Consider the following 13,271-nt stretch of genomic DNA (forward strand, 5'->3'; position numbering starts at 1 on the left):
CTCTCCTGCTCCCAAAATCCCTCTCATACCCCCACCCCACACTCTCTCCTGCTGCTAAACTCCCTTCCAAACCCTGCACCCCACCTTCCACCCAGATCCTGCATCCCTATCCCACTCGCTGGCAGCTCTGTCCTCACAGTGAGCGCCTCATTTTTGTTCCTACCCCAGAGCCTAAGGGAGTCCACAAAATCCACTAACTCTGGAACTCCAGAAAAGTAAATCTGGCCTATGGGAAACCATGAACCTCAATTCTGAGAACTAGTTGGATAGTCAATAAACCTCATGAATTCTTATTGGTTATTTGACTATTCTATAGTACTTGGGGGCAGGCTGGCAGCCAGTGCATTCTGGCCTCATTCCCGAGGAGACCCCTGCCACTTGCGCTACTCTCTCTGTATCAGAGGCAGCAACGTGGGGTGCCAGGCAGTAGTTGGTCCTCAAGGGGAGCCAGTTTAAAAACCGGCTCTCCTCATGGACCGGCTTGCTGCCTGTTGCCCCATGCTACTGTCTCTAATACAGACCCAGTCCAGGCGGAGGTCTGAGCTCCCAGATCTGGTGCCGGCCAGAACTGAGCCACGTTTTCTGCCCACCTGGTTCCTAATACACTTTAAATGCAGAGACACAGCAGGATAGATCCTGGACCAGTTGCAAGCCAGGACTGAGCTGGGCTGCTGACCAGCCTGCTAAAATATTTACTGGTGGGGGGAGAAAATGGGGAAATGTGTGTAGTCTATAGCATTGTCTTATAAGCTTTTGCCTATTAGTTAATAGGCTAATTGACTACGCTATTACATCCCTATTAGGGCAAAGAACTTCTGTATTAAAATCCTTGTATAGGCCATAGAGTAGAATGAACACTGGACTTGAAGAATGTTTTACAGACTCTGACTTGGATTATTTTATTTAAAAAAAAAACCTAACGACATCCTGTTGTACACACTTTAAATATAGTTAAAAATACAAAATTACTACCATTCTTTATATGCAGATAGCAAATAACATAAATAATCAGGCATTATAATAAAACATCATGGAGTGACAAAGCCAATAATTAACAAATAGTTAACAAAGATAAGTCCATACCTGCATGTGTTTTAGTTATGCCACATTTGATATCTAGTTTTTCAACAATACCATCTTGGTGTCTGGCATCTTAAATGTGTTTTGGATCAAAATAATATTAGAATTATTTCCACCAATAACTTAATTTAGGAGGAAAGTATCGGTACTTCTCAATTCAATTTATTTTGATTTTTAAAACAACACTTACGTGTTTTCTCAATTATGCGGTCTTCAAAAGCATTTTGTTTTGTAATTAGACTTTGTTATCTGCTGTTTTCTTTTCCTCCTCCCTAACAGATTGTCCAGTATTTCAGGTAGCATTTTAAACTTGCACAACACTTTCAAAAGATGACCCAGGGAGCTTAAATTCATAACTTTGCTAGACACCAAAAATCGTGGACTGAATAGAGACATGGGATTTATGGGTTACTATAAAAATCTGTAACCCATTAACAAACCTCTACCCCATTTGCTGCTTTCCCTTTTCCTCCCTGTGACATGGAGGGGTTTTTAATTGTCAGTTTCACCTTGAATAGTCCCTTGCCATATGTGTCAGTTTCTTATGCTACCTGTTCCACTTTGTATTTAGCAGTGACAATTTGAGTATCTTTCCTAAACCTGAAGAAGAGCTCTGTGTAAGCGTGAAAAATTCTCTCTCCCCAGTAACAGGTATTATCACACCCACCTTGTCTCGTAGTATCCTGGGACCAATGTGACTACACCAACACTGAATATAGCTGAGATGAAAGTCACTTTAATTTAAATTTGACTGGTAGGGTCGTATTGCAACCCCCTTTCCTACCTCCATGCTTAACTTCATGGATCCTTTTGAATGACTTTGATATAGAGAGCTTGTCTACACTGCCACTCACAGTGATGAAACTTTCTTTGCTCAGGGGTATAAAGAAACACCCCTCCCCCAACTGATTCAAGTTCTAGCACAGTAAAGCGGCAGTGTAGACAGTACTACAGCACTGGGCCTACGTCTAGACTGCAAGCCTCTTTCAAAAGGCTTTTCGAAAGATATTTTTGAAAAAGCCTCTTTTGAAAAAGAGCATCTAGACTACATCCGGTACTTTTGAAAAAGCACAGTTTGCATTACATAGCGCCTTTTTTCGAAAGAACACTTTCAAAAAAAGACGTTCTTCCTCGTAAAACGAGGTTTTCCACGGTCGAAAAAACTGCCACGTTCTTTTGATTTACTTTTGAAAGAATGTGGCAGCAGTCTAGACGCAGAGGAAATTTTTTCGAAAAAAGGCCCCCTTTTTCAAAAAAAAACCCCTGTAGCCTAGACACACCCTGGGAGCCATTCCCCTTGTGGAGGTGATTTTATTATAGCTCTGAGACAGTTCTCCCTAGTGCTGAAGCTTACAACTACACAGCCAAGTTAAAGCAGTGCCATAGCTACTTTGGCCACTTTCTTACCAGTATGCTGTACTGGCCCGTACTGGCTTACTTTCACCTCTGAATTTAGCAGTTGTGTTAAGCAACAGTATTAATTTGCCTTACTTGATTTTTTTTTAACCTTCCCTACTTGATTCTTTGAATGGTTGGTTGTAGTAAAAATGGTAACCTTATGTATTACAACTTCAGAATTTTTTTCCCCACAAGAACATAACCTGTATTCAGGATCATGAAAACTAATTTCTTCCCTCCTCCCCTGACCTGTTGGTGTGTTTTGAAGAAAAAAGTTAATTGGAATGAATCTTTTCTACTCCAGTTCAGGAACTAAAAACACTTACAAATATATTATCAAATATATTTACCAGTTTTCTCATTTTTTGCCTTTTTTTTTTCTTTGTAGGTGATTGGTCTGTTGGATGTGTTCACACCTGCTAAGTCACTGGAAGAATTCAATGATGTGTAGGTAACAGCTTTGAAAACTGAAACCCAACCATATGATTATTGAAACATAGGCTAGAATGAACCTTTAGAAATCTAATTCAGCCACTTGTCTATTGCTAAACCATCCCTGACAGGTTTTTGTCCAACCTGTTTCTAAGAACTTCCAATTATTGGGACTCCACAGTCTCCCTTGGAAGTATATTCCAGAGGTTGATTGTCCTTATAGTTAGCAAGCTTTTCCTAATATCTAACCGAAAACTCCCTTGCTTTTTAAAAGGAAGCTTTCCTTGCAGGGAGAGAGAGTGGGAGAGGAAGTGGAGTGAGAGGAGACCAGAGCAGATAGGAAGAGAACAAGAAACTAAGAAAGGTAACTTGGCAACATTGCCAGAGACAGCAAAGGGGAGGGGAGGAGCTCCAAACACGGGTTTCAGGCACTCCTTTTCCAGGCAGCCTGAGAACCCAGCTGGGAGCTGGAGAGAACTGTTTTCACAGCCCAGGCTGATCCCAGGGCACTGGCCCCAATGCCCTTTGTAGCTGAGGGACCAGAGCTCAAATGCTGCCAAGGGCTAAGTGCAGTATTGAAACTGCCAGATTAAGGGCTGAGCAGGGTACTGGGACCCAAGAGTGGGGTTATCCAGCCACATACCACTGAGTATCTTTGGTATGTGGCTAGAATTTGGAAGGTTTATGAGTTACACATTGTTTTAGAATCAAAGGCCTTTTCTATCTTTAATCTCTTGTTAGTTCTCATCCTTCCTCCTGCCAGTGTAGGATTTTTTTCCTTTTGGTAGAACCTTGTCTAGTTTAGTTTTAAATCTCTGAAGCGATGGGACTTCTGCTATATCCCATGTAAGATTATTTCAATGCCTTAATGATGATTCTTGTCCAGAAACTCACCTTTCTAATTATATCTCCTTGCTCTGCCATAAACAACTCGTTCCCTATTTTATATTAACACCCTCAAGTATTAGTAGATATCCTTTGTGTTCCTTGTATCACTGTTTACTGCTGAGCCAACCCATACATATTCAGACTGGGATGTTCAAAGGCACCCAGTTTCCTTTAGTGCCTTTTGAAAATCCCCAATTTAGCCCCATTAGTCTTATCTAATGACGTAGAATAATCTCCCTTTCTAACTGACAAAAAAGCAGGAAAGAGGCAGTGCATTCATGAGTTCTTTTAAGCCACAATATATATGGTGCTCTGTGCTACTCAGGCAATGCAGTCAGTATGAGGCTTGGTGGGTCTGAGTACTTTGGAAAAGATTGACTGGGTTGGGAAATTCGCATTTACCTTATTTGGAATGAGGCCATTCATACATTTTTGAAAGGACTGATCCAGTAGATAATTTGTGGTTTATGTTGGATTAAAGCTGAAGCCAATTAATTTTGAGAAACAGTGAGTCTATGCCTATAGCTTGAAATTAACCTGGAAAGGAAATACGAAAGCAGTCTTTTTTGGTTACATTAGTGACTCCAAAACTGTTATAGTTTATCACTAAATTCCAGCCCCTACTGGAACAGGTTAATATTTCGGTACTTGTGATGTGCCTGGGAATGGCTTGTAACAGGATACAGCTGTGAGCTGTTGCAAGGCATTGTTGTGAGCTGTATAAATACAGTCTTAGATCCTAACAGCTGTAGGGTGATACAAAGGGGAAGTGGATAAATGGATATCTAGACCCGTAAGTTGTTCTTGGATTCCTCACAAGTGTGACTTTGCAGCATAAAGGATAAGACAGCAAATGCTCTGTTAATTAGGCCAACCATATATCCCGGATTTTCCGGGATAGTCCTAAATCGGAATCTCCTGTCCCAATGTCCCCATAAAGCTGTGAAATGTCCCTGAAAGCCCAGGGCTGAGGGCCTCCAGCTGGAGCCCCTGGTGTGGCCAGAAGTGTCTGACCTGGCCCTTCCCCCGTGGCCTCCGGGCAGGGTGGACCTGGCAGTGGCTCCAGCCCAGGCCTGGACCCCTGCTAAGGCGCGGTGTCAAAGGGCATGGGAGCTCAAGTGGGGCAGCCAAGCCAGGCAACAGCAGCATGGGAGTGGCCAAGGCCAGCGGTGCCTTGAATGTGCTGCACTTCCTGCATCGACTGCTGAGTGGGTGAGTGGTGCGGGGCGGAGTAGGGGAAGGGGCTCAGCCTGGCAGGCTACATGGTGGGATGGTCACTGCGCTGCATTTTCAGCGTGGCTGAGGGGCTGGAAGAACAACCGCCGGTCCTGTCCCTGGTGGAGCAGGGGACAGATCGTCTTCACGGCCTGGCTTGACACAGCTAACACCAAACTGCAGGTTATTTTCATATTTAAGCAACAAATGTTTTAGACCCTTTGCAGCATGAGCTTTTAGCACTGACCTGTAATACAGAGTAGAGGAAAGATCGGGGGGCTGTATGGACCAGGGCTCATACTAAAATGTGTGACCTGTACACCCTCGAGGAGAAGCTATGACTGCAGCAGCTGTACGACCTGTGGCACCGCTGGCTCAAGGACCCTTGCTGAGTCCACAAGCCCATCCTGCCCCCGCCGAAACTTGGGCTAATGCCACAAGGCGACGTAGGTGGGTGCCTTCCCCCTGGCCCTGAGCGCTCCTGAGTGACAGGAGCTCAGCATCCACCCCAGCTCCGCATTGCTCAGTCCCTCCTGCCCAATGCCACCACACACACTTTGCCTCTGTCCACACCCAGCTCTTGCCCACAGTGCCACACCCAGTTCCCCCTACAACCTGTTGTGCCACCAGAGCCTACTCCTATATCCTGCCCCTATGTACAACACTATCACACACATCTTGCCCATAGTGCCCTTTATTTCTGGTCGTGTGTCCATCTTGACCCCAGAAGTACTCCCCCTAGGGGTGGGACTTCCTGTGGCAGGTGGGTGGGGCCTAAGAGAGCAGGGGGCATGACTAACGTTTGACTGATGGTAGGGCCCTTACATCATGTGTCCTCATTTTTGGTTCAGGAAATATGGTCACCATAGTGTTAATGCAAGTCTGTGGCACTACTCTAACAGTTGTAAGAGCACTTCATATTAGTCATCCACGTCTGCCTTATCGCTAGGTCTCTGGGGATGGAGACCTCTTTGCTGGCTTGCAGAGAGTAGCATTTGACAAATGGGGTATTTGTATTTTCTTCAAAGGCATATCTTAAAATAAATCCCTCTCCGGTTGAGTCTGAACTCTATTCTGGTAATGGATTTTACCTAGGGGAATCCTGAAAGACAGTACAGTACTTGGTTCACTTATTCCAATCCTGCTAAACAGGCCAGGATCTCTTGTTTCCCATGATTACTATGCACTAGCTAAACAGAACCACAATCACTATGTTGTTTTTAAATGACTACTTGTTTGTATTGCTCTTTTGGTTTAATAATACTAAGCCTAATAGTTCAGTTTAATAAAATAGAATTTGATTGTTGTGCCTTTCTCATTTATCTTGTATTACCATTTTAGTTTTCCTGCCTCCATTTTGTTGTTCTTTGTTTCCCGGAAAAGTTTTTACGTTAAAAGTATTTGCGCAAGAAAGCTCCGATGGCCATTTTAGCCATCGGGCTTTCTTGCGCAAGAAATTAACTTGGCTGTCTACACTGGCCCTCTGGCACAAGAATACTTGCGCAAGACAGCTTATCCCTGAGCGGGAGTGTCAAAGTATTTGCGCAAGAACCACTGATTTTCTACAGTACAAAGTCTGTGTTCTTGCACAAATACTCGCGGCCAGTGTAGACAGGCAGCAAGATCTTGCCAGTCTAGACACAGCCAGAGTGTTTCCAAAGACACTCGCAGTAGTTGCAGCATATCTACATTAATGGGGCATTATGATTTTCCCCTGTGTCTGATTGTCTTTATAAATGGTCCATCTTACATGGAAACACACAATATGATAGACATGACCAGAAATATATTCAGGTCGCTTGGACTCATTATCAGTGAGCAAAAGTCCATGTTTCAGGCTCCACAGACTTTGGACTTTATAGGCGCATGGCTGGACAACACTACTGCCTGTGCCTGTTTACCGATGCAAAGATTCCAGTCTATACAGGACCTTGTCATGACCGTTACCATGACCCCACCATACCATTATTTACCTATGTCCATCTTATGGGCCGCATGGCAGCAACAACCTACACCATGTACCATGCACAGCTGCGCCTTCGTTGTCTTCATCATCATTGGCTGGCATCAGTATGCGTCCCTTCCTAGTGCTGTATTCACGAACAAGTCTCTTCCACCCAATGTGGTTGCTTCCCTCAAGTGGTGGACCAACCCAGACTATTTTCTGGTGGAGGGTTCCATTCCACCGTGATCAGCCATCAGTGCAAATCATTACAGATGCCCCCTCACTTGAATGGGGTTGACGATGCAACTGCAAAACAATTCTCCGTATTACGAGCGGTGGTCAACACTTGCAAGTACTTCCATGCACACATTTACAAGCGCACTGTCGGAATACTTACTGACAACATGGCAACAATGTACTATATCAGTCTGCAGCGGGGAGCCTGATCTTGATTCCACTGTGCCGAAGTGATTTGGTTATTGAACTGGTGCATCCGCAACAACTTAACTGTAATTGCATCGTACCTACCCAGCATCAACAATACTACAGCAGATGCTCCGAGCAGGCACTTTGCCATAGACCACGAGTGGGAAATTCATCACCAAGTGCTCCAGTCCATTTTCTGTTGATGAGGATTTCCCCATGTAGACCTATTTGCTTCCTGTGACAATGTCAGATGCCTGCAGTATTGTTCCAGAGTGGGTGTGGAACATGGATCGTTGGGAAATGCCTTCCCAGTCAAGTGGCGTGGCCTGCTATTTTATGCATATTTGCCAATCCCTCTCATTCTGAAAATCCTCAAGGTGGTCAGCAGGGATGGGACTCTAATAATCCTCATTGTCCCCTCCTGGTCCAGTCAGACATGGTTTCCTTATCTCTCTAGACTGTTTCTCCAGCCTCCCCCACCCCCCCACCCTCTGAACTGCCACAATTTGTTGACCCAGAATGGGGGAATCCTACTGCCCCCACAACTTCAGATCCTGCACCTGACGGCTTGGCTGGTTCCAAGAATCCAAAACACTCTGTTCAGATTGAGTAAAAGAAGTCCTAATGCATAGTAGATGGCAGATCATAACACACACTACTTACCTCTAAAAATGGCACAGGTTTGTGACATGGTGTACCCAGAACAAATTTGACCCATATGCAATGCCACTACACTTAATTTTAGACTACATTCTTGACCTAAAGCACTGTGGGTTATCTGTGGCTTCCCTCAGAGTTCATCTTGCTGCCATTACTGCCTTCTACCCTAGGATTGACAGCTATTTCATTTTTGCACACTGTACCATGAGACGATTCATCAGGGGTTTACACAATTTTAACCCGTCACATAAGCCCCCGCTGTCATCATGGAACCTCAAGATAGTGCTGGACACTCGCACCCAATTTGAGCCATTGGCAACATGCCCACTTTCTCTGATGACCATGAAAGTTGTCATCTTACTGACTAAAACATCTGCCCATAGGGTGAGTGAACTTGCAGCCCTTATGGTGATGCTACCCTACAGTACCTTCATTAGAGACCGTGTAATATTGCACCCTCTTCTTTCCTTTATGCCAAAGGTGTGCTCCAACTTTCTTGTCAACGAAGTGATAGTTTTCCCTTCCTTCTATCTCAAGCTCATTCATCTCAACAGGATGCTCACCTGCATACCTTAGATGCTCTTTTTATATGGCTAGAACCTGGTCCTTCCATACATCACAGTGCCCATTTGGTTTGATAGCAGAACGCTCCAAGGGGGCACTTATTTCATCACAACACATATCAAGAATTTTTATATCCTGCATCACTCAATGCTAATCCATACAAAACAAGTCACTTCCTGTTCTCCCAAGAGCATGCTCCACATGGGCAGTGTCAACATCACAGCCTTCCTCCAGGGTATTCCCCTCTGGGACATTTGCCTTGCTGCTACATGGTCTTCAAACCATACCTTGATGAATATTATCATGCTTCAGCATCTTGACAGCAGTACTTAAGTAACTGCTGTAGTATTATCAACCGCTAATAAAACGGTGACTCCAAAACCTGCCTACCTTTTTTTTCCTATCACTGCTACAAAGTCACCTAGGCTATGTCTAGACTGCAGGCTTCTTTCAAAAGAGCCTCTTTCGAAAGATCGCGTCTAGACTGCAGGCGGATCTTTCGAAAGAGAAATCCGCTTTTTCGAAAGAGAGCACCCAGCGAGTCTGGATGCTCTCTTTCGAAGACGGCCTCTTTACATTGAAGAACGCCTTCTTTCGAAAGAGGAGCTTTCGAAAGAAGGCGTTCTTCCTCGTGAAATGAGGTTTACCGCCATCGAAAGAAAAGCCGCGTTCTTTCGAAATAATTTCGAAACAACGCGGCTTGAGTCTGGACGCAGGGGAAGTTTTTTCGGGAAAAGGCTACTTTTCCCAAAAAAACCCCTGAGTCTGGACATGGCCCTACAGTGGAGCACCCATGGGGACATCACTCAAAGAAGAAAGGGAAGTTACTCACCTTGTGCAGTAACAACAGTTCTTCAAGATGTTTGTCCCTGCGGGTGCTCCACTACCCACTCTCTTCCCCTTTTTCGGAGTTTCTGTTCCTCTCCCGTTTTTCAGATACGTGAGCCTATATGAGGAACTGAGGAGGGCTGGCTGGGCTGCAGGCGCAAAGTGCAGGGCGCAAATGGCATGAGGCATCTAGTGTGTGTTCACTACCCAGCTGGCCACTGCTAGGAAAAACTCCCAACACCGACAGCGCAGCACTCACATCTCAGAGAACTGTCATTACTGCACAAGATGAGGGTAATGTCCCTTTCCGGGTTGCCCTTCAATTAAAAAAGTAATCTTGGGCACAAAAATGTTGGAGACAACTGCTCTAGGTATAGCTAGAAACACAGACAGATCATGCTTAACTCCTGAAATCATTCTGCAGCTGCTTTTGGTCCAGATTCTTCAAAGTCTCAGGGAATTCAGCCCATGTCTACACTGAAAATCTCTATTAATATAACTTTGTCACTTGGGGGGTGAATGAAAAGTCCACATTCCTGACCGCTGTAGTTATACTGATCTAGCACCCCACATACACAACACTACATCGATGGGAGAGCTTTTGCCACTGGCCATAGCTACTGCCTCTTGAGGTGGATTAACCATGTCAGTGGGAGAGGCTGTCGCATCAGCATAGGAGCACTTTCACTCAAGTGTTACGGCAGTATATCTGCACGAGTCCTGACGTAAAAATGTTGGTGTTGATGGGTCATATCCCCACATCAGTGATACATGAATACCTGTTTATCTCCTATTACATTCTTTGTTCCATCATATTGGCACTGCTGCAATTCATGTGTATGAACGTATCTTCTCTCTGTCTCACTCTTTTGATCTGTAGAAGATGGTAGTAGTTTAATCATCTTTTTATAAAACAATGTGATTGAAATGGATGAAAAGCAATAAGTACTAGGTGTAACTAGTGATTTTGGAAGCTGTGTTTGTCAGTGTCCGAGGACCTGAAGCATTGACACAACACTCCTTGCTCTCCACATGAAATGAAGAGGATGATTATGGTTTGCTTCTTTGTTTCACAAAAGCGGTGAGGAGTCCTGTGGCACCTTATAGACTAACCGAAGTGTTGGCGCATAAGCTTTCGTGGGCAAAGACCCACTTCGTCAGATGCATGTGTGACATGCATCTGACGAAGTGGGTCTTTGCCCACGAAAGCTTATGCGCCAACACTTCGGTTAGTCTATAAGGTGCCACAGGACTCCTTGCCGCTTTTGCAGATTCAGACTAACACAACTATCACTCTGATTCTTTGTTTCGGTTTTTGTTTCCAAGAAGATGGATGGTGACAGGATGTCTAACATAGAGAATGCTAGTGTAAATGGGGTAGTTTTAGAAGTTAAAATAAAAGAACAAATTAAAAATTACTTAGAAAAGTTAGATGCCTGCAAGTTACCAGGGCCTAGTTAAATGCATCCTAGAATACTCAAGGAGCTGATAGAGGAGGTATCTGAGACTTTAGCTGTCATCTCTGAAAAATCATGTAAGTCAGGAGAAATTCCAGAAGACTGGAAAAAGGGAAATATAGTGCCCATCTATAAAAAGGGAAATAAGAACAACCCAGGAAACTACAGACCAGTTAGTTGAATTTCTGTGCCAGAAAAGATAATAGACCAAATAATGGAGGAAATCATCTGCAAATGCTTGGAAGGTAGTAAGGTGATAGGGAACAGCCAATATTGATTTGTAAAGAACAAATCATGTCAAACCAATCTGATAGCTTTCTTTGATAGCATAAGGAGTCTTGTGGATAAGGGAGAAGTGGTGAATGTGCTATACCTAGACTTTAGTAAGGCATTTGACACAGTCTTGCATGACCTTCTATAAGATGGATGCATAATTGGCTGGACAACCATTCCTGGAGAGTAGTTATTAATGGTTCACAGTCCTGCTAGAAGGGCACCACAAATGGGGTTCTGCAGGGGTCTGTTTTGGGACCAGTGCTGTTCGATATCTTCATCAATGGTCTAGATGATGGCATGGAACGTACGATAATTAAGTTTGCAGTTGATCCCGAGCTGGGAGGGGCTGCAAGTGCTTTGGAGGGTAGGGTCATAATTCAAAATGGTCTGGACAAACTAGAGAAATAGTCTGAGGTAAACGGGATGAAGTTTAATAAGGACAAATGCAAAGCACTCCACTTAGGAAGGAACAGTCAGTTTCTCATATACAGAATGGGAAGTGATTGTGTAGGAAGGAGTACTGCTGAAAGGGATATAGGGATCATAGTGGACGACAAGTTAAACATGAGTCAACAGTGTGACACTGTTGCAAAAATAAAAAAGCAAATGTGATTCTGAGATTCATTAACAGGAGTGTTGTGAGCAAGAAATGAGAAGTCATTCTTCCTCTCTACTCAGTGCTGATTATGCCTCAGTTGGAATATTGTGTCCAGTTCTGGGCACCACATTTGAAGAAAGATGTGGAAAAATTGGAGAAGGTCCAGAGAAGAGCAACAAAAATGATTAAAGATCTAGAAGACATGACCTATGAGGGAAGACGGAAAGAATCGGGCTTGTTTAGTTTATAAAAAAGACTAAGGGGGACATGACAGCAGTTTTCAAGTATCTAAAAGGGCATTACAAAGAGGAGGGAGACAATTGTTCTGCTTGGCCTCTGAGGATAGGACAAGAAGCAATGGGCTTAAATTGCAACAAGGGAGGTTTAGGTTGGACATTAGGAAAAACTTCCTAATTGTCAGGGTGGTTAAGCACTGGAATAAATTCCTAAGGGGGTTATGGAATCTTCATCACTGGAGATATTTAAGAGGAGGTTAGACAGACACCTTTCAGGGATGATCTAGACCAAGGTTTCCCAACCTATGGGTCGGGACCCAAATATGGGTCCCCATTACATTTCAAAAGGGTTGGCAGGTATTTCCACAGGTGGCTCTTAAGGAGCCATTCACACATTTTTTTTAATTTCCTTGGGTCACCAAGTCTTCCTGAATTGTCAAAATGGATCCCCATCTGGAAAAGTTTGGGAACGGCTGATCTAGATATTGTTTGGTCCTGCCATAAGGTCAGAGGACTGGACTCAATGACCTCTCAAGGTCCCTTCCAGTTCTATGATTCAAAGGTAACAAAATCCATGTTCTGTCCATGTAGCTTAATGAGCCTGAAGATTTTTCAGAAAGTTGCAAATCTCCCCAGAAATTGAATTAAAGCTATCGGTTACCAACACAGAGTGTCCAACATAGCATTTCTCATCTTTCCCATAAGGGTCAGATGTTAAAGTAGCAACAAGGAAAACTGCCAATGGTGTGATGCCCATGATTTTAGATGGTGGTTTGCCTTCAGTGAGGAAAGGTTTCCAATGTGAAAGTCCTGGTTTGCATAAATAAGAACAAAACTGAGCTATAGAAGACAGTTTTCCATTTTTGACATGAAAAGCTATGAATGGGACACACCCAGCCCATTTAATTAGCTTCATTAACATGAGTCTTACAATTGACAGGTACTTCTTTTGCTGTTATTTATTTGTATCTTGGATTCTGTTAGAGTGGAAATAACTCATCTGATGAAGTGGATCTTACCCATGGAAGCTCATGATACTATATATATATATATATATATATATATATATATATATTGTTAGTCTCTTAAGATGCTACAGGACTACTTGTTCTCCAATTTTTAGATTCTCTCCCAAAACTTAATTTCTTCAGAGGGTATAGGCAAGTCCATTTAAAATTCTCGGGGTAAAATTTTCAAAAGTGACTTGGAACTTAGGAAATTTAAATGGCACACTTTTGAAAGTAGAACATCATATCTCTTTAAAATGT

At 43.5% G+C, this 13,271-nt stretch overlaps 1 protein-coding gene across 2 annotated transcripts in view; it reads left to right on the forward strand.

Moving 5' to 3' along the window:
- Positions 1 to 13,271, forward strand: part of MAPK14 (mitogen-activated protein kinase 14) — a 60,516-nt gene that overhangs the window by 22,257 nt on the left and 24,988 nt on the right. For both annotated transcript variants that reach the window (XM_075910336.1, XM_075910335.1), the window contains exon 3: positions 2,867 to 2,925. In XM_075910336.1, the coding sequence (XP_075766451.1) occupies positions 2,867 to 2,925 (59 nt within the window). The remainder of the gene's footprint in view (positions 1 to 2,866; positions 2,926 to 13,271) is intronic.

This window comes from Pelodiscus sinensis, chromosome 27 (assembly GCF_049634645.1).
Source record: "Pelodiscus sinensis isolate JC-2024 chromosome 27, ASM4963464v1, whole genome shotgun sequence".
In the NCBI taxonomy this organism is placed as follows: Eukaryota; Metazoa; Chordata; order Testudines; family Trionychidae; genus Pelodiscus; species Pelodiscus sinensis.